The 25,290-nt window shown below is 47.8% G+C and overlaps 1 protein-coding gene across 1 annotated transcript in view; it reads left to right on the top strand.

Annotated features, from left to right (window-relative positions):
• The first annotated feature begins 409 nt into the window (after positions 1 to 409).
• Positions 410 to 25,290, top strand: part of LOC135515092 (staphylococcal nuclease domain-containing protein 1-like) — a 335,980-nt gene continuing 311,099 nt past the window's right edge. The window contains exons 1-2 of the mRNA XM_064938925.1: positions 410 to 513; positions 24,613 to 24,714. Coding sequence (XP_064794997.1) covers positions 412 to 513; positions 24,613 to 24,714 — 204 coding nt within the window. The 5' untranslated portion in view covers positions 410 to 411. The remainder of the gene's footprint in view (positions 514 to 24,612; positions 24,715 to 25,290) is intronic.

Genomic DNA, 25,290 nt, shown 5'->3' with positions numbered 1-25,290 from the left:
TGTTTTCTGTGTCTATTGTTGGGAAGGGCCCGTAGCTAAGCATTTCACTGTTGGTCTATACCTTGTTGTTTACGAAGCATGTGATGAATACCATTTGAATTGTTTGTTGTCGGACTAAAGCCTTCGCTCTCTCTGTGCTCTGCTCTGTGTAAACTAGGCTCAGTTCAGCTCAGCCCACAGAGCCAATTCTCTTGAAAGCAGCTGTCCTCTCTGTCCTCCAAATTGAGCCGTGATGCCTTCCTCACTAACCTCTCTCCCTCTCTCTCTCCACTCTCTCCTCCCTCTCCACTCTATCCCACCATCTCTGTGCCCCTTCCCTTCTTTCTCCCACAATATTTCTCCCCCCTCCCTTTCTACCTCCCTCTCACCCTCCCCTTCGCTCTCTCTCCTTTTCTCCCTCTCTCCCAGGTGATGCAGGTTGTCAATGCGGACGCTGTCGTGGTCAAGCTTAACTCTGGCGAGTACAAGACCATCCACTTGTCCAGCATCCGACCCCCCAGGATCGAGGGCGAGGTACGCACCTTCCCCCCCCGTCGCTGTATCTTTGTGTTGTGTGTTGGTGTCTTGTCCTTGGCTTGGCCACCTTGACACAGAGGATCATTACCATCTCCATAGGGGTGCCTGCTGTCAGAGCCACTGTTTGGAAAGCGTTGATGTGGGCCCTTTCCCTCCCCTTCAGTCAAAAGGCATTCCTTGTCTGTCTCTCGATCTCTTCTCTCTGTGTTTTTGTGTCTTTCTCTCTCTCTCTCTCCCACCAACCTCTGTGTTTGATTGCTGCAGAGAAGTGGGCTGATCCATCCTTTCCCTTACTCGCAGCTCGCCGCGTGCACACAATGAGAGACAAATGCACACACTGTCATTCACCTCTCACGTACTCCCAGTCACCACTGTAAGACAAGCATGCACACTCACTGTCATTCACCTCTCACGTACTCCCAGTCACCACTGTAAGACATGCATGCACACTCACTGTCACCAGGCACGCATTCTTAACCGGTCACTACTCTGTCACACTCATGGTAACAGAACACAGCTTTCAGTCTGTTCCCTTCTTGTACTCAACAAACACAGAGCCCTGCCACATCCACGTCTGTTTATCTCCACTCCTCCATTTGTTTCCTCCCATCTAAGCACCGCTAGGGTCCTAATCAGATTTGTCTCTCTCTGGTCAGGTATAAATTGAAAAGAGCGATATGGACAGAAATAGTTTAATGGAGCCCCTAATGATGGAAGAAGAACAGTAGCTAAATATAGTCATGTGGCCATCGCCAGGACAACCACACTGGAATTAGCTGGGTACCCCTGACCCCGTCTGCTATTGGCCTCATGATGATGATTCGGCACTCAGTGTAATTGGAAGAGACGACGCTTCCTGGTAATTAAAAAAAACAACTTTTTATTTAACTAGGCAAGTCGGTGAAGAACAAATTATTATTTACAATGACGGCCAACCCCGGCTAAACCTGGCTGACGCTGGGCCAATTGTGCGCCACCCTATGGGATTCATAATCACGGCCAGATGTGATGCAGCCTGGATTCGAACCAGGGACTGTAGTGACGCCTCTTGCACTGAGATGCAGTGCCTTAGACACCTGCGCCTCTCGGGAGCCCGGGTTGCCCCTTATTTCCTCCCCGATGCTGGGCTTTGTCTGAAATGGCACCCTGTTCCCTATATAGTGACTGCATGGTACACCCTTACCACTGATACCAGGTCAGTTTACCATTCCCTCTAATGGTTAAGGTTGTGGGTTGGGTAATCTGATCCCAGATCATTGTTGAGGACCAGAAACAACTTCTAACTAGACTATGATTGCGTGATGGTTCAGCACTAACCGAGACTGAGGCATTTCCTGTTTCCCTTTCTCCTACCTGCATTGTTCTTAGTTGTCAAGTACATTCAGTACGCCAGCCTTCTCTCCTGCTGTCCTTCAGCCTGCGTCAATAGGGAGTCGTTGGTATTGGAGAGGAGCAGTTAGCAGAAGAATCCTACTTCTATGGCCTCGAGTCCTGAGAGCAACTTGGAGGAGTTGAGTATCTCTTGTGGGCAGTAACAGGCGTTTTGTTTCTGACGCAAGCCAGTTCAATTTGGACTATTATCTCATAAAGCCCTTTGGCTGGAAGACCAAGAAGAGTGACATACAAAAGAAAGCCTCATTGGTGAATTCTTGTACTGTATTTAATGGTGCTGACAATAACTACTAGTCATCAATGTGCTGACTGTATCTAAAACGAATGAATGAAAAACGCCTGCAGTCTCCTAAATGACTGAAATGTTAATGTGTTGCTGTAAGTGTTGGGTGTTCTGAGTGGGCTGGAAACCCTGTGAGGACAGAACGTTGTTTCCTACCAAGAGTGGCTCAATATCTTCTCATAGGCAGTTCATTACGTAGGATACACCTCATTTGTACAATGGGGCCAGTGTGATTGCAGGCTTTTGTTCTAGCCAAGCAGCAACACAGCAACACGTCTACTTCAACTCATCAGTCTTGATTGGTGATGAGTAGAATCGGGTGTGTTGCTGCTTGGCTGGAACGAAAGCCTGCACCCCACAAACCCTGTGTTGGGTGCTCAGGTGCTTTGGACAGATACGGCTAAAGAAACACTTCACATGCGGACAAGGCAGTGTAGGAGCAAATATATGCTGCAGGCCTTTCGTCTGTTGGTTTTGAATACCTTTCAATACTTACTAGTCGGCAGGTGGATTTAAAACGCTTGTTGTCATATACCGAAATGGGCACAATACACATTAAAATGAAGTGTATGCCTGGTTAAAGCTTTTTAATGTCTGATTTGTATCTTTATTTGTTTTTTGATAGCCTACTCAGACTGGCATAATCTCTTCTAATTTAGACTGGAGGTGTCTGAAGATCGTCATGGGGATTTCTATTCATATTGTAATGTGTCATTATTGCAGAAGGGAGAACATTAATCTGTCAATATAGACCATGTTTAGCAGTCGGAGGCTCATAGATTTTACACTTTCTTCTATTACGCTTCATGCTGCATCTTCCCCTCCTCCTCCCTTGTCCCCTCCTCCTCACCCTCTCTCCCTTGTCCCCTCCTCCTCACCCTCTCTCCCTTGTCCCCTCCTCCTCACCCTCTCTCCCTTCCATTTTTAGCATCTCAGATCATTAGGAGAATACTTTGTACTCCTCCTCTTTGTCCCTCTCCTTCTTTCCCTCTGTTCCCTTCCCTTTCACCCTTATTGCTCCCATTCTCTGTCCCCTGTCTCATTCTCTGTCCCCTGTCTCATTCTCTGTCCCCTGTCTCATTCTCTGTCCCCTGTCTCATTCTCTGTCCCCTGTCTCATTCTCTGTCCCCTGTCTCATTCTCTGTCCCCTGTCTCATTCTCTGTCCCCTGTCTCATTCCCTGTCCCCTGTCTCATTCCCTGTCTCATTCCCTGTCCTCTGTCTCATTCCCTGTCCCCTGTCTCATTCCCTGTCCCCTGTCTCATTCTCTGTCCCCTGTCTCATTCTCTGTCCCCTGTCTCATTCTCTGTCCCCTGTCTCATTCCCTGTCTCATTCTCTGTCCCATTCTCTGTCCCCTGTCTCATTCCCTGTCTCATTCCCTGTCCCATTCTCTGTCCCCTGTCTCATTCCCTGTCTCATTCCCTGTCCCCTGTCTCATTCCCTGTCCCCTGTCTCATTCTCTGTCCCCTGTCTCATTCTCTGTCCCCTGTCTCATTCTCTGTCCCCTGTCTCATTCTCTGTCCCCTGTCTCATTCTCTGTGTCCCCTGTCCCTGTCTCATTCTCATTCTCTGTCCCCTGTCTCATTCTCTGTCCCCTGTCTCATTCTCTGTCCCCTGTCTCATTCTCTCATTCTCTGTCCCCTGTCTCATTCTCTCATTCTCTGTCCCATTCTCTGTCCCCTGTCTCATTCTCTGTCTCATTCTCTGTCCATGTCTCATTCTCTGTCCCTGTCTCATTCTCTGTCCCCTGTCTCATTCTCTGTCATTCATTCTGTCTCATTCTGTCTCATTCTCTGTCTCATTCTCTGTCTCATTCTCTGTCTCATTCTCTGTCCCCTGTCTCATTCTCTGTCTCATTCTCTGTCCCCTGTCTCATTCTCTGTCCCCTGTCTCATTCTCTGTCCCCTGTCTCATTCTCTGTCCCCTGTCTCATTCTCTGTCCCCTGTCTCATTCTCTGTCCCCTGTCTCATTCTCTGTCCCCTGTCTCATTCTGTCTCATTCTCTGTCCCCTGTCTCATTCTCTGTCCCCTGTCTCATTCTCTGTCTCATTCTCTGTCCCCTGTCTCATTCTCTCATTCTCTGTCCCCTGTCTCATTCTCTCATTCTCTGTCCCCTGTCTCATTCTCTCATTCTTTGTCCCATTCTCTGTCCCCTGTCTCATTCTCTGTCTCATTCTCTGTCCCCTGTCTCATTCTGTCTCATTCTCTGTCCCCTGTCTCATTCTCTGTCCCCTGTCTCATTCTCTGTCTCATTCTCTGTCCCCTGTCTCATTCTCTGTCTCATTCTCTGTCCTCTGTCTCATTCTCTGTCCTCTGTCTCATTCTCTGTCCTCTGTCTCATTCTCTGTCCTCTGTCTCATTCTCTGTCCTCTGTCTCTGTCCTCTGTCTCATTCTCTGTCTCTCTGTCTCATTCTCTGTCTCATTCTGTCTCATTCTCTGTCTCATTCTGTCTCATTCTCTGTCCCCTGTCTCATTCTCTGTCTCATTCTCTGTCCCCTGTCTCATTCTCTGTCCCCTGTCTCATTCTCTCATTCTCTGTCCCCTGTCTCATTCTGTCTCATTCTCTGTCCCCTGTCTCATTCTGTCTCATTCTCTGTCCCCTGTCTCATTCTCTGTCTCATTCTCTGTCCCCTGTCTCATTCTCTGTCCCCTGTCTCATTCTCTGTCCCCTGTCTCATTCTGTCTCATTCTCTGTCCCCTGTCTCATTCTGTCTCATTCTCTGTCCCCTGTCTCATTCTGTCTCATTCTCTGTCCCCTGTCTCATTCTGTCTCATTCTCTGTCCCCTGTCTCATTCTGTCTCATTCTCTGTCCCCTGTCTCATTCTCTGTCCCATTCTTTGTCCCCTGTCTCATTCTCTGTCCCCTGTCTCATTCTCTGTCCCCTGTCTCATTCTCTGTCCCCTGTCTCATTCTCTGTCCCCTGTCTCATTCTCTGTCCCCTGTCTCATTCTCTGTCCCCTGTCTCATTCCCTGTCCCCTGTCTCATTCCCTGTCCCCTGTCTCATTCCCTGTCCCCTGTCTCATTCCCTGTCCCCTGTCTCATTCCCTGTCCCCTGTCTCATTCCCTGTCCCCTGTCCCATTCTCTGTCTCATTCTCTGTCTCCTGTCTTACTCTCTGTCCCCTGTCTCATTCTCTCATTCTCTGTCCCCTGTCGCATTCTCTGTCTCATTCTCTGTCCCCTGTCTCATTCTCTGTCTCATTCTCTGTCCTCTGTCTCATTCTGTCTCATTCTCTGTCCTGTCTCATTCTCTGTCTCATTCTCTGTCTCATTCTCTGTCCCCTGTCTCATTCTCTGTCTCATTCTCTGTCTCATTCTCTGTCCCCTGTCTCATTCTCTGTCCCCTGTCTTACTCTCTGTCCCCTGTCTCATTCTCTCATTCTCTGTCCCCTGTCTCATTCTCTGTCTCATTCTCTGTCCCCTGTCTCATTCTCTGTCTCATTCTCTGTCCTCTGTCTCATTCTCTGTCTCATTCTCTGTCTCATTCTCTGTCCCCTGTCTCATTCTCTGTCTCATTCTCTGTCCCCTGTCTCATTCTCTGTCTCATTCTCTGTCCCCTGTCTCATTCTCTGTCTCATTCTCTGTCCCCTGTCTCATTCTCTGTCCCCTGTCTCATTCTCTTTCCCCTGTCTCATTCTCTGTCCCCTGTCTCATTCTCTGTCTCCTGTCTTACTCTCTGTCCCCTGTCTCATTCTCTCATTCTCTGTCCCCTGTCTCATTCTCTGTCTCATTCTCTGTCCCCTGTCTCATTCTCTGTCTCATTCTCTGTCCTCTGTCTCATTCTCTGTCTCATTCTCTGTCCTCTGTCTCATTCTCTGTCTCATTCTCTGTCTCATTCTCTGTCCCCTGTCTCATTCTCTGTCCCCTGTCTTACTCTCTGTCCCCTGTCTCATTCTCTCATTCTCTGTCCCCTGTCTCATTCTCTGTCTCATTCTCTGTCCTCTGTCTCATTCTCTGTCTCATTCTCTGTCCTCTGTCTCATTCTCTGTCTCATTCTCTGTCTCATTCTCTGTCCCCTGTCTCATTCTCTGTCCCCTGTCTTACTCTCTGTCCCCTGTCTCATTCTCTGTCTCATTCTCTGTCCTCTGTCTCATTCTCTGTCTCATTCTCTGTCTCATTCTCTGTCCCCTGTCTCATTCTCTGTCTCATTCTCTGTCCCCTGTCTCATTCTCTGTCTCATTCTCTGTCCCCTGTCTCATTCTCTGTCTCATTCTCTGTCCCCTGTCTCATTCTCTGTCACCTGTCTCATTCTCTGTCTCATTCTCTGTCCCCTGTCTCATTCTCTGTCCCCTGTCTCATTCTCTGTCCCCTGTCTCATTCTCTGTCCCCTGTCTCATTCTCTGTCTCATTCTCTGTCTCATTCTCTGTCTCATTCTCTGTCTCATTCTCTGTCTCATTCTCTGTCCCCTGTCTCATTCTCTGTCCCCTGTCTCATTCTCTGTCCCCTGTCTCATTCTCTGTCCCCTGTCTCATTCTCTGTCTCATTCTCTGTCCCCTGTCTCATTCTCTGTCCCCTGTCTCATTCTCTCATTCTCTGTCCCCTGTCTCATTCTCTGTCCCCTGTCTCATTCTGTCTCATTCTCTGTCCCCTGTCTCATTCTGTCTCATTCTCTGTCCCCTGTCTCATTCTCTGTCTCATTCTCTGTCCCCTGTCTCATTCTCTGTCCCCTGTCTCATTCTCTGTCCCCTGTCTCATTCTGTCTCATTCTCTGTCCCCTGTCTCATTCTGTCTCATTCTCTGTCCCCTGTCTCATTCTGTCTCATTCTCTGTCCCCTGTCTCATTCTGTCTCATTCTCTGTCCCCTGTCTCATTCTGTCTCATTCTCTGTCCCCTGTCTCATTCTCTGTCCCATTCTTTGTCCCCTGTCTCATTCTCTGTCCCCTGTCTCATTCTCTGTCCCCTGTCTCATTCTCTGTCCCCTGTCTCATTCTCTGTCCCCTGTCTCATTCTCTGTCCCCTGTCTCATTCTCTGTCCCCTGTCTCATTCTCTGTCCCCTGTCTCATTCCCTGTCCCCTGTCTCATTCCCTGTCCCCTGTCTCATTCCCTGTCCCCTGTCTCATTCCCTGTCCCCTGTCTCATTCCCTGTCCCCTGTCCCATTCTCTGTCTCATTCTCTGTCTCCTGTCTTACTCTCTGTCCCCTGTCTCATTCTCTGTCCCTGTCGCATTCTCTGTCTCATTCTCTGTCCCCTGTCTCATTCTCTGTCTCATTCTCTGTCCTCTGTCTCATTCTGTCTCATTCTCTGTCCTGTCTCATTCTCTGTCTCATTCTCTGTCTCATTCTCTGTCCCCTGTCTCATTCTCTGTCCCCTGTCTCATTCTCTGTCCCCTGTCTCATTCTCTGTCCCCTGTCTTTCTCTGTCCCCTGTCTCATTCTTCATTCTCTGTCCCCTGTCTCATTCTCTGTCTCATTCTCTGTCCCCTGTCTCATTCTCTGTCTCATTCTCTGTCCTCTGTCTCATTCTCTGTCTCATTCTCTGTCTCATTCTCTGTCCCCTGTCTCATTCTCTGTCTCATTCTCTGTCCCCTGTCTCATTCTCTGTCTCATTCTCTGTCCCCTGTCTCATTCTCTGTCTCATTCTCTGTCCCCTGTCTCATTCTCTGTCCCCTGTCTCATTCTCTTTCCCCTGTCTCATTCTCTGTCCCCTGTCTCATTCTCTGTCTCCTGTCTTACTCTCTGTCCCCTGTCTCATTCTCTCATTCTCTGTCCCCTGTCTCATTCTCTGTCTCATTCTCTGTCCCCTGTCTCATTCTCTGTCTCATCTGTCCTCTGTCTCATTCTCTGTCTCATTCTCTGTCCTCTGTCTCATTCTCTGTCTCATTCTCTGTCTCATTCTCTGTCCCCTGTCTCATTCTCTGTCCCCTGTCTTACTCTCTGTCCCCTGTCTCATTCTCTGTCTCATTCTCTGTCCTCTGTCTCATTCTCTGTCTCATTCTCTGTCTCATTCTCTGTCCCCTGTCTCATTCTCTGTCTCATTCTCTGTCCCCTGTCTCATTCTCTGTCTCATTCTCTGTCCCCTGTCTCATTCTCTGTCTCATTCTCTGTCCCCTGTCTCATTCTCTGTCTCATTCTCTGTCCCCTGTCTCATTCTCTGTCTCATTCTCTGTCCCCTGTCTCATTCTCTGTCTCATTCTCTGTCCCCTGTCTCATTCTCTGTCTCATTCTCTGTCCCCTGTCTCATTCTCTGTCTCATTCTCTGTCCCCTGTCTCATTCTCTGTCCCCTGTCTCATTCTCTGTCTCATTCTCTGTCCCCTGTCTCATTCTCTGTCCCCTGTCTCATTCTCTGTCCCCTGTCTCATTCTCTGTCCCCTGTCTCATTCTCTGTCTCATTCTCTGTCTCATTCTCTGTCTCATTCTCTGTCTCATTCTCTGTCTCATTCTCTGTCTCATTCTCTGTCTCATTCTCTGTCTCATTCTCTGTCTCATTCTCTGTCTCATTCTCTGTCTCATTCTCTGTCTCATTCTCTGTCTCATTCTCTGTCTCATTCTCTGTCTCATTCTCTGTCTCATTCTCTGTCTCATTCTCTGTCCCCTGTCTCATTCTCTGTCCCCTGTCTCATTCTCTGTCCCCTGTCTCATTCTCTGTCCCCTGTCTCATTCTCTGTCCTCTGTCTCATTCTCTGTCTCATTCTGTCCCATTCTCTGTCTCATTCTCTCATTCTGTCCCATTCTCTGTCTCATTCTCATTCTCTGTCCCCTGTCTCATTCTCTCATTCTCTGTCCCCTGTCTCATTCTCTCATTCTCTGTCCCCTGTCTCATTCTCTCATTCTCTGTCCCCTGTCTCATTCTCTCATTCTCTGTCCCCTGTCTCATTCTCTCATTCTCTGTCCCCTGTCTCATTCTGTCTCATTCTCTGTCCCCTGTCTCATTCTCTGTCCCCTGTCTCATTCTCTGTCCCCTGTCTCATTCTCTGTCCCCTGTCTCATTCTCTGTCCCCTGTCTCATTCTCTGTCCCCTGTCTCATTCTCTGTCCCCTGTCTCATTCTCTGTCCCCTGTCTCATTCTCTGTCCCCTGTCTCATTCTCTGTCCTCTGTCTCATTCTCTGTCTCATTCTGTCCCATTCTCTGTCTCATTCTCTCATTCTGTCCCATTCTCTGTCTCATTCTCTCATTCTCTGTCCCCTGTCTCATTCTCTCATTCTCTGTCCCCTGTCTCATTCTCTCATTCTCTGTCCCCTGTCTCATTCTCTCATTCTCTGTCCCCTGTCTCATTCTCTCATTCTCTGTCCCCTGTCTCATTCTCTCATTCTCTGTCCCCTGTCTCATTCTCTCATTCTCTGTCCCCTGTCTCATTCTGTCTCATTCTCTGTCCCCTGTCTCATTCTGTCTCATTCTCTGTCCCCTGTCTCATTCTCTGTCCCCTGTCTCATTCTCTGTCCCCTGTCTCATTCTCTGTCCCCTGTCTCATTCTCTGTCCCCTGTCTCATTCTCTGTCCCCTGTCTCATTCTCTGTCCCCTGTCTCATTCTCTGTCCCCTGTCTCATTCTCTGTCCTCTGTCTCATTCTCTGTCTCATTCTGTCCCATTCTCTGTCTCATTCTCTCATTCTGTCCCATTCTCTGTCTCATTCTCTCATTCTCTGTCCCCTGTCTCATTCTCTCATTCTCTGTCCCCTGTCTCATTCTCTCATTCTCTGTCCCCTGTCTCATTCTCTCATTCTCTGTCCCCTGTCTCATCTCATTCTCTGTCCCCTGTCTCATTCTCTCATTCTCTGTCCCCTGTCTCATTCTGTCTCATTCTCTGTCCCCTGTCTCATTCTGTCTCATTCTCTGTCCCCTGTCTCATTCTCTGTCCCCTGTCTCATTCTCTGTCCCCTGTCTCATTCTCTGTCCCCTGTCTCATTCTCTGTCCCCTGTCTCATTCTCTGTCCCCTGTCTCATTCTCTGTCCCCTGTCTCATTCTCTGTCCCCTGTCTCATTCTGTCCCCTGTCTCATTCTCTGTCCCCTGTCTCATTCTCTGTCCCCTGTCTCATTCTCTGTCCCCTGTCTCATTCTCTGTCCCCTGTCTCATTCTCTGTCCCCTGTCTCATTCTCTGTCCCCTGTCTCATTCTCTGTCCCCTGTCTCATTCTCTGTGTCTCATTCTCTGTCCCCTGTCTCATTCTCTGTCTTTCCCCTGTCTCATTCTCTGTCCCCTGTCTCATTCTCTGTCTCATTCTCTGTCCCCTGTCTCATTCTCTGTCTCATTCTCTGTCCCCTGTCTCATTCTCTGTCTCATTCTCTGTCCCCTGTCTCATTCTCTGTCTCATTCTCTGTCCCCTGTCTCATTCTCTGTCCCCTGTCTCATTCTCTGTCCCCTGTCTCATTCTCTGTCCCCTGTCTCATTCTCTGTCTCATTCTCTGTCCCCTGTCTCATTCTGTCTCATTCTCTGTCCCCTGTCTCATTCTGTCTCATTCTCTGTCCCCTGTCTCATTCTGTCTCATTCTCTGTCTCATTCCTGTCTCATTCTCTGTCTCATTCTCTGTCTCATTCTCTGTCTCATTCTCTCATTCTCTGTCCCCTGTCTCATTCTCTCATTCTCTGTCCCCTGTCTCATTCTGTCTCATTCTCTGTCCCCTGTCTCATTCTCTGTCTCATTCTCTGTCTCCTGTCTCATTCTGTCTCATTCTCTGTCCCCTGTCTCATTCTGTCTCATTCTCTGTCCCCTGTCTCATTCTCTGTCCCCTGTCTCATTCTGTCTCATTCTCTGTCCCCTGTCTCATTCTCTGTCCCCTGTCTCATTTCTCTGTCTGTCATTCATGTCCCTCTGTCTCATTCTCTGTCCCCTGTCTCATTCTCTGTCTCATTCTCTGTCCCCTGTCTCATTCTGTCTCATTCTCTGTCCCCTGTCTCATTCTGTCTCATTCTCTGTCCCCTGTCTCATTCTCTGTCTCATTCTCTGTCCCCTGTCTCATTCTCTGTCTCATTCTCTGTCCCCTGTCTCATTTTCTGTCTCATTCCCTGTCTCGCCCTGTCTCATTTTTGTTCTCTGTCCCCTGTCATGTTCTGTCTTGCGCCCTGTCTCGCGCCCTGTCTCATTTTTGTTCTGTCCCCTGTCATGTTCTGTCTTGCACCCTGTCTCGCGCCCGGTCTCATTTTTGTTCTCTGTCCCCTGTCATGTTCTGTCTCGCGCCCTGTCTCATTTTTGTTCTCTGTCCCCTGTCATGTTCTGTCTCGCGCCCTGTCTCATTTTTGTTCTCTGTCCCCTGTCATGTTCTGTCTCGTGCCCTGTCTCGCGCCCTGTCTCATTTTTGTTCTCTGTCCCCTGTCATGTTCTGTCTCGCGCCCTGTCTCATTTTTGTTCTCTGTCCCCTGTCATGTTCTGTCTCGCGCCCTGTCTCATTTTTGTTCTCTGTCCCCTGTCATGTTCTGTCTCGCGCCCTGTCTCATTTTTGTTCTCTGTCCCCTGTCATGTTCTGTCTCGCGCCCTGTCTCATTTTTGTTCTCTGTCCCCTGTCATGTTCTGTCTCATGCCCTGTCTCGCGCCCTGTCTCATTTTTGTTCTCTGTCCCCTGTCATGTTCTGTCTCGCGCCCTGTCTCATTTTTGTTCTCTGTCCCCTGTCATGTTCTGTCTCGCGCCCTGTCTCATTTTTGTTCTCTGTCCCCTGTCATGTTCTGTCTCGCGCCCTGTCTCATTTTTGTTCTCTGTCCCCTGTCATGTTCTGTCTCACGCCCTGTCTCGCGCCCTGTCATGTTCTGTCCCCTGTCTCTGGTGCGTTGTCGTCTCTTGTTGATCAGAGTGGTATACTATGAAACAAGCTCGATCAACTCCGGATAAATAAATATATTTTGTCACATACACCAGATGGGTGCAGTGAAATGTGTTGTATTACAGGGTCAGCCATAGTAGTACGGTGCCTCTGGAGAAAATGAGCGTTAAGTGCCTTGCTCAAGGGCACATTGGCTGATTTCTTTTCACCTTGTTGGCTTTGGTATTCTGACCAGGAACCTTTCAGTTCTGGCCCAATGCTCTAACCGCTAGGCTACCTGCTGCTCTTAAACTGTATGAAGCCAACCCGATTCAGTTAGCTTCACATTCCAGGTCAGGCTTCATCCGTATTACTCATCCACCTGCCACTAACTCTAGCAGGCTTGTAACTGCTCGTGCATTGAGACGATGCTGAAACATCAATCCTATGGTGTGAAATAGACTTAGAATAGTTTTTATTTGATTACTTATTGTTAATGCTGTCTTTGCTGTGCTGATCAATGCACAGGTATCTTTTCCTCCCACCTCACTCCTTCTTTACCTTGTGGCCATAGACATATAATACATCAACTCAGCAAAAAAATAGAAACGTCCCTATTTCAGGACCCTGTCTTTCAAAGATAATTAGTAAAAATCCAAATAACTACACAGGTCTTCATTGTAAAGGGGTTAAACACTGCTTCCCATGTTTGTTCAGTGAACAAGCTGATTGTCCTCACAGTGAATCGTCCTCGCAGTGGCAGACCACGTGTAACTACACCTGCACAGGATCGGTACATCCGAACATCACACCTGCGGGACAGGTACAGGATGGCAACATCAACTGCCCGAGTTACACCAGGAACGGACAATCTCTCCATCAGTGCTTAGACTGTCCGCAATAGGCTGAGAGAGGCTGGACTGAGGGCTTGTAGGCCTGTTTTAAGTCAGGTCCTAACCAGACATCACTGCCAACAACGCATCTTCGCTGGACCAGACAGGACTGGCAAAAAAGTGATCTTCGCTGACGAGTGGCGGTTCTGTCTCACCAGCGGTGATGGTCGGATTCGCGTTTGTCGAAGGAATGAGCGTTACACCGAGCCCTGTACTCTGGAACAGGATCGATTTGTAGATGGAGGGTCCGTCATGGTCTGGGGCGGTGTCACAGCATTATTGCTTGCAATGACAACAAGCTCGCTCCTTCTGTACGTGTTTTCCTGCAAGGCAGGAATGTCAGTGTTCTGCCATGGCCATCGAAGAACCTGGATCACAATCCCATTGAGCACGCCTGGGACCTGCTGGATCGGAGAGTGAGGGCTAGGACCATCCCCCCCAGAAATGTCTGAGATCTGTTGGATCGGAGTGTGAGGACTAGGGACGTTCCCCCCAGAAATGTCTGGGACCTGTTGGATCGGAGGGTGAGGACTAGGGACGTTCCCCCCAGAAATGTCTGGGACCTGTTGGATCGGAGGGTGAGGACTAGGGACGTTCCCCCCAGAAATGTCTGGGAACTTGCAGGTTCCCTGGTGGAAGAGTGGGGTAACATCTCACAGCAAGAACTGGCAAAGCTGGTGCAGTCCATGAGGAGGAGATGCACTGCAGTACTTAATGCAGCTGGTGGCCACACCAGATGCTGACTTACTTTTGATTGTGACCCCCCCTTTGTTCAGGGACACATTATTCCTTTTCTGTCAGTCACATGTCTGTGGAACTTGTTCAGCTTATGTCTGTTGATTCTTATGTTCATACAAATATTTACACATGTTAAGTTTGCTGAAAATAATCTCAGTTGACATTGAGACGACGTTTCTTTGTTTTGCTGAGTTTAGAAGGGTTTTGTGACCTCTGACCCTGGTAATTTGACTGTTAAAAACTCCCCATCCCGGATCCGGGATCGTGACTAAAGCCTCAGGCTCATTAGCATAACGCAACGTTAACGATTTCTGAAAATCGCAAATAAAATTAAAATAATGCGTTTGCTCTCAAGCTTAGCCTTTTCTTAACAACACTGTCATCTCAGATTTTGAAAAATATGCTTTTGAACCATAGAAATGGACTAATTTGTGTAAGAGTATGCAAAGCTAGCATAGCATTTTGTGTAGCATGTAGCACGCAACATTTTCACAAAAGCCAGATAACCAAATAAATAAAATCATTTACCTTTGAAGAGCTTCTGATGTTTTCAATGAGGAGACTCTCAGTCACATGCCAAATGCGCAGTGTTTCCTGAAAGCGTCTGTGTGTAGGAGAAATCGTTCCGTTTTCTACATTGCGCCTGGCTACTGAAACGAACCGAAAATGCAGTCACCTACAACGTAAAACTTTTTCCGGATTAACTACATAATATCGACCGAAACATGGCAAACGTTGTTTGGAATCAGTCCTCAAGGTGTTTTTTCACATATCTCTTCATTGACATGCAGTTCGTGGAAGCTTGCTTTCCTCTCTGTATTCCTTGGAAAAATACTGGCAGGTGACTTTTGCGCACCAATTTCGGCGCAGGACACCGGGCGGACACGTGGTAAATGTGGTCTCTTATGGTCAATCTTCCAATGATCTGCCTACAAATACGTCACAATGCTGCAGACACCTTGGGGAAACGACAGAGAGGGTTGATTCATTCCTCTTGCGTTCACAGCCATATAAGGAGATCATGACAAACAGAGCCTCAAAAATCCTTGTCATTTCCTGGATGCCATCTCATCTTGGTTTTGCCTGAAGCTCACGTTAAAGGGCACGCACAGAGAAGATCTTTGTATTTCTGGACACGTCAGAGTGTTTTCTTTCGAACAGTAGCAATTATATGCATAGTCGAGCATCTTTTTGTGACAAAATATCTTGTTTAAAACGGGAACGTTTTTCATCCAAAAATGAAATTGCGCCCCTAGAGTTCCAAGAAGTTAAACTCATGGGTACACTAGCAATGGCTGCCAGTCTTGTCTTGAATGGGAACTATCATCTATGGATTATATCTCTGGTTGCGGCTGTCAGTTTGCATTTAGAAATTTGTGAAAACCATCTCAGGAAAGCAAATCCTTTACTAAATGTGTAATGTGATAGGTATTTTAACATTAAATATTTTATTAAATCAAATTCTTTTTAAATCAGTCGTCTTCTTCAAATGAAGGAGATGATGACGTTATCTTTGCAAAAGGGAGGATATCTGATTTCATTGGTCCTCAACTCGTGGCTCGGATACTTAATTCAGGATAAATTGAGTTTGCCCTGAGGTAGCCTTTTAGTTCTGAAGGATTCGTTGGGATAAACATGTTTACCTGACTGAAGGGTGTGCCACTTTTGCAATACTGGTTATCCTGAGTTGAACTCGGTTGACCAAAGTTACCTCTAACTCCTAAAAACTTGATTTGTAGTATAGGGCTCAGGTAGCTCTTTGTGTGTGTTTTCCACTCTTTATCCTTTGCAGAGTCATTGCTTGCCTCATTGGCCAGTGTGTCTGTACAGTATGCCTCTGCTTCCTTTGTTGTGACAGGCATGTCTGCATCTCTCTTCATCCATCCACCTACTCCTCCTCCACCATCTCTTCAATCTCCCTGCCCTCTATTCTCTCCCTCTTTTCCTGTAGTTCTCTCATGCTTTGCATCCCTCTCTCTCTGTACCCCCCCTCTCTCTTTCTCCCTCTCTGGCTGTACCAGATGCGTTGACAGCATGTACTTTGTGCTCCATTGCACGGTCGTATGTTTGGGGAAGGCTGGGAGAGGGGTTAAGACCAGCATATGGAGACAAAGATGTGGTTTCACTGCTGTATGTTCCTCTGTCTCTGTGGCTCTGTCTCTGTGGCTCTGTCTCTGTCTCTCTGGCTCTGTCCTATTAGCTAACCCTAGTGTTACATAAAGGCCAAAAGCGACGCCCAGAGTAGGAAGGACACATGCATACTGACACACTACAGCATTTGTCCTTGAGAGAAAGTGTTTGAGAGTTGGAAGTGGAAGGAGGTCACCATGCAGTGTTGCTGGTCCAGTTGTCTGACGTGTTTCCGGGGTGACAGAAATGTCACCACGTACGTGCAGTATGTGTAGGGTGACATCTCTGCTAGCCCATCTTTCCCTACTGCCAGATGCCTGCTAAATGCTAATCTCACTCCTGATCAGTTGCCTGATTTAGTTAGGAAGCCCACACATGTTCCCCTAAGCTGCCTGTGTCAGTAGACAGACTGGATTTGGCTTCTCATAAGTAGTCTTACGCGCACACTCACAGCTTGTTGCTACAGTGCCTTCTGTGCCCTCCGTCAGTTCCATAGTAAAAGACCGGGTACCCCCTCCCTGTCCCTCCAAGCTGAATTGGGACTTTGGGGAGTTTCCAGGGCCTGTCCTGTGCATGTGGCCGTATGGGGAGGTTCCAGGGCCAGTCCTGTGCGTGTGGCCGTATGGGGAGGTTCCAGGGCCAGTCCTGTGCGTGTGGCCGTATGGGGAGGTTCCAGGGCCAGTCCTGCGTGTGGCGTATGGGGAGGTTCCAGGGGCCGCATGGGGAGGTTCCAGGGCCAGTCCTGTGCGTGTGGCCGCATGGGGAGGTTCCAGGGCCAGTCCTGTGCGTGTGGCCGCATGGGGAGGTTCCAGGGCCAGTCCTGTGCGTGTGGCCGCATGGGGAGGTTCCAGGGCCAGTCCTGTGCGTGTGGCCGCATGGGGAGGTTCCAGGGCCAGTCCATGGGGAGGTTGTGTGCGTGTGGCCGCATGGGGAGGTTCCAGGGCCAGTCCTGTGCGTGTGGCCGCATGGGGAGGTCCAGGGCCAGTCCCGTGTGTGGGGTGGGGCCGTATGGCCGCATGGGGAGGTTCCAGGGCCAGTCCTGTGCGTGTGGCCGCATGGGGAGGTTCCAGGGCCAGTCCTGTGCATGTGGGGCCGTATGGGGAGGTTCCAGGGCCAGTCCTGTGCGTGTGGCCGCATGGGGAGGTTCCAGGGCCAGTCCTGTGCGTGTGGCCGCATGGGGAGGGTCCAGGGCCAGTCCTGTGTGTGTGGCCGCATGGGGAGGTTCCAGGGCCAGTCCTGTGTGTGTGGCCGCATGGGGAGGGTCCAGGGCCAGTCCTGTGCGTGTGGCCGCATGGGGAGGTTCCAGGGCCAGTCCTGTGTGTGTGGCCGCATGGGGAGGTTCCAGGGCCAGTCCTGTGCGTGTGGCCGCATGGGGAGGGTCCAGGGCCAGTCCTGTGAGTGTGGCCGCATGGGGAGGGTCCAGGGCCAGTCCTGTGCATGTGGCCGCATGGGGAGGGTCCAGGGCCAGTCCTGTGAGTGTGGCCGCATGGGGAGGTTCCAGGGCCAGATGCGATGACCAGTGACAACCGCTGCCAAGCATTCTGCTCTTCTCACGACCCCCCCCCCTTCTCTCTTTCCCTTTCTGGTTGCTGGGACTTCCTCCAACCATGGAACATGACATGACCTTTGATTGACAGGCTATGGGACCAATGGTGACGAGCCACAGTGAAACGTGACTTCATCTTAAGGGTACCAACCGTTTTTAGGCTTTGCTTCCTCTCTCACCCCCCTCTGGGCGCCTCTCTGTTCTCTTTTTCACTCAACCATGTACTCTTCCCCTCTTACTTTCTCATCCCTCCCATCTGTCTCCTTCCCTATCTCCTCCTCTCCTCCTCTGGTGTGGCAGTGGTGTATTTTCAGATGCAAGTTATTTTGAGCAGGCCGGGTTGGAGTCAGCTCTTTTTCCTCTCCCTCTCTTTCCAGCCAGCCTCTGCAGCAGTAGCAGGCAGCAGGACAAGCCTGGAGAAAACGCAATAGTAGATGGGGGAGATGTCAGAACAGCTCAATGAGTCACTGTTATACCCACTCCCTCCCTGTGTGTGTGTAATGGGGGCTTAACGTATAGCATAAGAGATGACGGCAAACCGTCGTCTTTATGTAATGGGAACCAACACAGGAAGTGTCTCATCCTTAGGTGGAATGTATAGTTCTGCCTCTTTGCTGTAGCGAGTGTGTATGTCTCATACTTATGCGGACAGAATAGCTTCATCTCTACAGCTAAACTGTGTGTGTGTGTCATCTGCGTATAGTATCTATTTTGCTATCAAAGTGCCTGGTGTTATTTGGCAGTCTATGTTTGTATTTAGTGGAAGATGTTATTTTCTGTAGTTCTTCCCCTCTTTGTTTTGCTCTGCTCATGCCCTCACCCCTCTTGTTCTCTCGCCATCTATCTCACTCCCTCATTCCTTCATACCCCCCTTCCTCCCTCATGTCTCTCCATGCGTTCTCTTCATTTTGTTGTGCCTGTGGCCTCCAGCGTGGCGCACTGACCCCGTCATCTGGGGTCGTCCCACTGCACTTCCCCCGTGACTCATCTCACACCCCATTGGCTGTTTGACATTTCCCCATACGCCGGTTGGACCCCGTGCTCCTTGCCTGCGATTGGCTGAAAGTTTTTGGCCCACGCACAACCCAGCAGCTCTTATGTCATCATCTACGATAGAGTAGGCAGAGGAGGAGATGATGATGATGATGATGATCTCAGTGAGATTGACAGTGGAGTTAGCGGGCAGTGTGTTAGCTAGCTACCTCAATGGGTCAACCTGCGTAGCACTGTGTGATGTGGTAGTATGGAAAACATACCAAGACGCAAGAAAAACGGAGACAGCTGCTGTGACTGTAAATAAATAAAATAATAAATAAAATAAATAAAAACATCTTACCTTAGGATACTTCACACGATGACTCTTCCAGAAATGTCTGTTGTTGAAGATCGTGGAGGGTGGGGATGTTGTAGTGAAAGTGTGTGTCGGTGTGTAGAAGATGGATGACTGCTGCTTGGGTACCAGTTTCTTCAGCTAATCCACTTTCTATAGTCCATGTCATGTGCCAAAGATACTGGTCTCTGCTATCTTCAAATATAAACATTCTATCATTAATGAGTTACAGGAGAACCCAGGGGTTGGGTGTAAGCACAGTGTTTGTTTGACATGGCTGGGGTGTGTTTTTGTTTGTGTTTGTGAGCTAGCACCTTGTATGTCTTGTATTAAAGCTTCAGGTACTGTGTGCTCCTCTTTCCCTCCCTCCGTCCCCCTCTCTCTACAACAGTTTCATATGCTCATTTATTTAGGGAGGTCTTTACACATGCAGTCAGTCTTAAATGCAGGTCGTTTCTCTAAGGCCCCCAATGTACAGTTCCATCTTCAATGTTCGTTCTCTCTCTCTACAGGCTAGCCAGCATGCCCACGCCATACACACTCTGTGGTGTCTGCACGCACACAAAATTCACTCCACGCGCAGCACCTTGCAAAAGTATTCAGCCTTGATGACAGCTTTGCACACTCTTGACATTCTCTCAACCAGCTTCATGAGGAATGCTTTTCAACAGTCTTGAAGGAGTTCCCACATATGCTGAGCACTTGTTGGCTTTTTTTTCCTTCACTCTGCTGTCTGACTCATCCCAAACAATCTCAGTTTGGTTGAGGTTGGAGGGTTGTGGAGGCCAGGTCATCTGATGTAGCACTCCATCACGTTCCTTGTTCAAATAGCCCTTACACAGCCTGGAGGTGTGTTGGGTCATTGTCCTATTGAAAAACAAATGATAGTTCCACAAAAACAAACCAGAAGGGAGGGTATATCGCTGCAGAATGCTGTGGTACCCATGCTGGTTCAGTGTACCTTGAATTCTAAATAAATCAGTGTCACCAGCAAAGCACCCCCACACCATAACACCAACACCTTCATGCTTTACGGTGGGAAATACACATGCGTAAATCATTTGTTCACCCATACAGCGTCTCACAAAGACACAGCGGCTGGAACCAAAAATATCAAATTTAGACTCCAGACCAAAGGACAGATATCCACCGGTCTAATGTCCATTGCTCATGTTTCTTGGCCCAAGCAAGTCTTCTTCTTTTTGGTGTCCTTTTTAGTAGTGGTTTCTTTGCAGCAATTCAACCATGAAAGCCTGATTCACAGTCTCCTCTGAACAGTTGATGTATCTGTCAATTGAACTCTGAAGCATTTATTTGAGCTGCAATTTCTGAGGCTGATCACTCTAATGAACTTTTCTTCTGCTGCAGAGGTAACTCTTAGTCTTCCATTCCTGTGGTGGTTCTCATGAGAGCCAGTTTCATCATAAAGTAAAGTCTTAAAGTAATGATGGACTGTTGTTTCTCTTTGCTTATTTGAGCTGTTCTTGCCATAATATGGACTTGGTCTTTTACCAAATAGGGCTTGTCCCCCACCTTGTCACAACACAACTGATTTGCAACTTATTTGCTCAAATGCATTAAGGGAAAAAATTCCACAAATTAACTTAAGGCACACTTGTTAATTGAAATGCATTCCAGGTGACTACCTCATGAAGCTGGTTGAGAGCATGCCAAGAGTACGCAAAGCTGTCATCAAGGCAAAGGGTGGCAACTTTGAAGAATCTAAAATATAAACACTTTTTTGGTTCCTGCATGATTCGATTTGTGTTTTTTCATAGTTTTGAGTTCTTCACTATTATTCTACAATGTAGAAAACAGTATGAATAAAGTGAAACCCTTGAGTGAGTAGGTGTTCTAAAACTTTTGACCGGTAGTGTACATACATCCATCTGTAAGGTCCCTCAGTCAAGTATTGAATTTCAAGCACAGGTTCAACTACAAAGACCAAGGAAGCTTTTTGAAAGCCTCATAAAGAAGGGCAGTGATTGGTAGATGAGTAACCATAACAAATCAGACGCTCGATGCACGGTGAAGTTAATAATTATGTTGTGGATGATGTATCAAACCACTCAGGTACCTCAAAGATGCAGTCTTTCTTCTGAGGTGCAGGTGGTGATGGAAACTGCTCAGCGACGTTACCATGAAGCCGTTGTTGATTTTGAAATGAACAATGTTCAGTGTCTGTGATGGGAGAAAGCCGAGGATGGATCGATATTCTAATGACGCCACAATGATGAACTCCATGACAGAGTGAATAGAAGAATACAGAACAGTCAGAAACATGCTTCTTGTTTACAAAAAGTCACTGAAGTCATCCTGCAAATATACACAGCAAAGGAATATACTTTTTGGTCTAAATGCAAAGCCTTCTGTTTGGTGGAAAATCCAACATATCACTGCGGAACTGCCTCATTTTCCAGCATGGTGGTGGCTGTATCATGGTATGGGTATGCTTGACATCGCCAAATACTGGGGAGTTTTTCAGGATAAAAAGAAACTGAATGGAGCTAAGCAAAAGCAACATCCCTGCTTCAGTCTGCATTACACCAGAGACTGGGAGAGGAATTCCCCGTTCAGCAGGACAACAACCTAAAACACAAGGCCAAATCTACACTGGAGTTGCTTACCAAGAAAGACAGTGTATGTTCCTGAGTGGCCAAGTACCAGTTTGGACCTAAATCTGCTTGGAAATCTATGGCAGGACTTAAAAATTGCTGTCTAGCTATGATCCCCAGCATCTTGACAAACCTTGAAGAATTTTGAAAATAATAATGGGCAAATAGTGCACAATCCAGGTGTGCAAGAAAATGTCTTCTAGACTTACCCAAGAAGACTTACAGCTGTACACAATGGCAAAGGTGTTTCTAACATGTATTGACTCATGAAGCTGTTTTTGTATCATAAAAAACCTTTTGGACATAGTAATTTGTGTAATTGTTGGTAAAAAAAAAAAGACATAAATTTGAATCCCACTTTGTAACAATAGAATGTGAAGAAATCCATGGGGTCGGAATACTTTAACAAGGCATTGTGTACACACACACACACACACACACACACAACATGCATCCCCAATCCCACACTCCTCCCCCATACGAGCACATTCCACACCACATGACCCCCATCCTCAGGGTCAGTAGGTCGTGAACCCCCCCACTTGTTTTTTTCAATCCCCTACAGCTACGCAGCTATTTACAAGCTAGCGTCATGTTTTTGTGCTAGTCGTACATTTAGTCACAACCAGGGGTCATTTATAGTGAGAGGAATTTACCCCAATAGAGTATAAGTCCCAGAGGGAATTATGTTGATATTAGTGTCATGTTGGGACTAAGTGCATCGCCATCAAATAGGACTTTCTCTACAACCTTCAGTTGTAGGATTGGATATACTGGTGGGGGAGAGGATGGGGAATCTGACGCCAAGACACTTTCACGTTGACTAGCTAGCCCATTCTATATGATTACCTCTTTTGTGTTCAGTCAATGCATTATGGATAACTCTTGTTTAGGGCTGCAAAATTACGGGAACTTTTTCAAGAAATTCGATGGTTTTCCGTGGTAGGAGGGAATAAGAAGGACCTCCAGATTCCAGAAATTTCGGGAAACCAGGGAATTCATTGTATTTACAGTATCCGTACAGTTATATATCCAACTGTCTCAATCCTCTGAAATGCCTTCCTGTCCGTGTTGTCTTTCAATATTGTCACTGTAAATGAAGGGAATGACGACTTAAATGGGTATTAGAACACGTCTCCTGTTTCTCTCTGCCCTGAGTCATTTATCACAGATCGATGCCATCCTTTGAGGCCTTAAAAGTTAGCTTGAGTGTGTATTGTACAGACACGCTACCTACCATGAACATAAATGGGCCTACAGGACTGTGAAATGGGCAGAGCAATGTTTTTGAGCATTTTCTATCATGCGCTGGAAAAGGTGGAAGCAGGATGAGTCTGACGTTAGACATCGCCAATTGTTGACAGTAGAACAGTATATTAGTTGATATGGCCAGTTTATGTGGAGGCTCAGTAGCTGGAGTCATACAAAATGCATTAAACCCATCGCATGGTAACATATGGTGTGGTACCTGCGGATCAATGCCACCTATCGATTCCCGGGCCTTGTGGAATCGTTTTATGGCCCCCTTAAAAAAGAAAAAAGAGAAAAAAGTGATTTGGGGCCTTTTCGTTCCACCTCTCGCTCCCAGCCACTTGTATTTTTGTGTTCCGTTGCCATGGTTACTGGGACGCTGTGTCCTCACACAAGGTGACATTAGATGTGTCCTTATGTCACATGGGCTCGTTGTGTCCGCTCTAGGGGATAGAATCTCTCCACAGATATTTATAGTTTGAGATTTAGATGGATGGAGGATGTCCTCTCTTCCCCTCTCTCTTTTCCTCATCTTCCTCCTCAAATCTCTGTCTGCCTCGCTATCTGTCAGTCTTCTTTCTCTCCTCCTCTTGTTCCTCCTGATGGGTTTCACACTCCTGTAGAACAGGGGAGACTATAGGTCTGTGTGTGTGTGTGTGTGTGTGTGTGTCTCTCTCTAATTGGCACAATACAGTACAGCTGACATTTAGGTCTTTTTCCCTCCGGACTTGGATCCTTTCTTGAGCGAAACACCTCATTAACAAATGTTAGAGTGTCTTTCTGCGAGGTGAAGTAGCGTGAGTAGTCTTGACCCAAGTGTAGTTGTATCTGGGCATGGTACCATCAGCTAATAATGGGCCTTGGCAGGCACAAAATGGAGGAGTTTCAGAGAGTCAGTGAAAGCCTATTAACACCCATGTAACTGTTCACCGAGGTAAAGGTCATGTGGTAAACCTCCTTAGACACATCATGGTGGATTCAGTCCCTAGGCAGTATACCTAAGACCACCTCATCCCAAGGTAACTGAGCTTCAATGAAAGGCCTTTGTGAAGCCCCAGCGGAAACAAAATGGAGGTCGGTGGCTCTGGGAATCAGCAGGAGGGGAGTTCCATTAGCCAGATGTGAGATTGATTAGCTTACCTCTCAAAAGCACTGCGCTTCACTGAGCTGGAGAGAGGGGTGGTGGGGGGAGTGAGGAGAGGGTGGGCTAATCGACCCAAACATCATTATACTTTGGCCAAGGTTAACGGAAACCACATTAGGTGGTTAAGATTGTGATTTCTGCCGTGGCTGGAGTCCCTCCCGTGAAGTCAGGTGCCTGGCTCACACGGTCAGGTCAACTCTTTTGAACAATGCTCTCTAATTGCTAAGGGCGCTAGGCTAGCGTAGGTAGGCACATTCAGAGGGAATCTGTTCCAAGGGAAATGGAGCGTGGGTGTGGGCGCAGTTTTGTAACGATGGTTTCTCTTTCTATAAAGTGAGGGGTGGGCTTCTCCACCCAAAGCCCATGCTCCTGTGAGAGACACTGCCCCCTGTTGCCTCTTCTCCAGAACTTTCCATATGCTCAGCTGCACAGCACACGTGTCAGCACCAACACAAGGAGAACGACTAGAACATCCCAAAGGAGGAGAGGAAAGGACGAGCGCTGTGTGTGTGTGGTGGAGAGCTAATAATGGTCTTTATAGAATGGGCGGCAAACACAGAGCTATTGTAATCCATAGCCTTATTTCTTTTTGCATTTGTGCGTGTGTCATTTCTTTGTGTGGGTGTGTTTGTCATTCACTGTAATTGTTGTTGTGTTCCTGTTTCTGTGTGTCTGTTCCTGATACTGAAGGAGGACAAAAAATAATAAAGTTTTTGAAAATGCAAATGGGTTCTATTTATGTTCTGTTCCTGCCTTGTGTGTATTTGCACGTGTTTGTGTGTGTGTGATGCTGTCATTCATGCCGGGGTGTTTATGATCGAGATGGAACAATGGCACCAGTCCTCATCCCATCTCCCCAGTGACAGGACTCCTGAGTGGGAACGGTAAACAACAGTGCAGTGGGGATTCAGACTGGTGGGGAAGAAAGAAAGAAAGGGAGCCGGGGCCACGGCAGGAAACAAGAAGGATGAGAGGGATGGCTGGAAGTCAGTGTTTGAATACGTTTTAATAACTCTCTTTCTGTCCCCCTCTGCTTTCCCCTTCTCTCATTCTCATCCTGTATCTCGCTGTCTCTCTCTCTCTTTCTCCTTTCTCTCTGCAGGAGAAGAACAAAGACAAAGACAAGCGTTTCCGTCCCATCTACGACATCCCCTACATGTTCGAGGCCCGCGAGTTCATGAGGAAGAAGATCATTGGCAAGAAGGTAAGAGAACCACGCCCACAAGTCCCACTCACGTAGAGCTGTAGTTGACTAGATCTGCTCCAGATGCTCTCCCTGAAGATCTAGTGTAGTCTAGATCAGTGTTTCCCATCCTTTTTCCGTTACTGTACCACCACCTGAATTTCTCTCTGCCCGGAGTACCCCTGAAGTACCCCGTCATGTGCGTTTTAGTCTTCTCATGAGTCTTCTCCAGTACCCCTGTGGATAGACGGCAGGGTAGCCTAGTGGTTAGAGCGTTGGTCTAGTAACCGGAAGGTTGCAAGTTCAAAGCCCCGAGCTGACAAGGTATCTGTCGCCCCTGAACAGGCAGTTAACCCACTGTTCCTAGGCCGTCATTGAAAATAAGAATTTGTTCTTAACTTTATTTAACTAGTTAAATAAAGTAAGATAAAATAGGCCAAGTACCCCCATTGGGAACCACTGGTCTAGATCATCAGTTTTCTTTCTTGCACGGTTGTCTTGAAAAACACACATACAGTGGGGCAAAAAAGTATTTAGTCAGCCACCAATTGTGCAAGTTCTCCCACTTAAAAAGACGAGAGGCCTGTAATTTTCATC

Source organism: Oncorhynchus masou, chromosome 26 (genome assembly GCF_036934945.1).
Source record: "Oncorhynchus masou masou isolate Uvic2021 chromosome 26, UVic_Omas_1.1, whole genome shotgun sequence".
Classification (NCBI taxonomy): Eukaryota; Metazoa; Chordata; class Actinopteri; order Salmoniformes; family Salmonidae; genus Oncorhynchus; species Oncorhynchus masou.
This window is presented reverse-complemented; position numbering and strand designations above follow the sequence as displayed.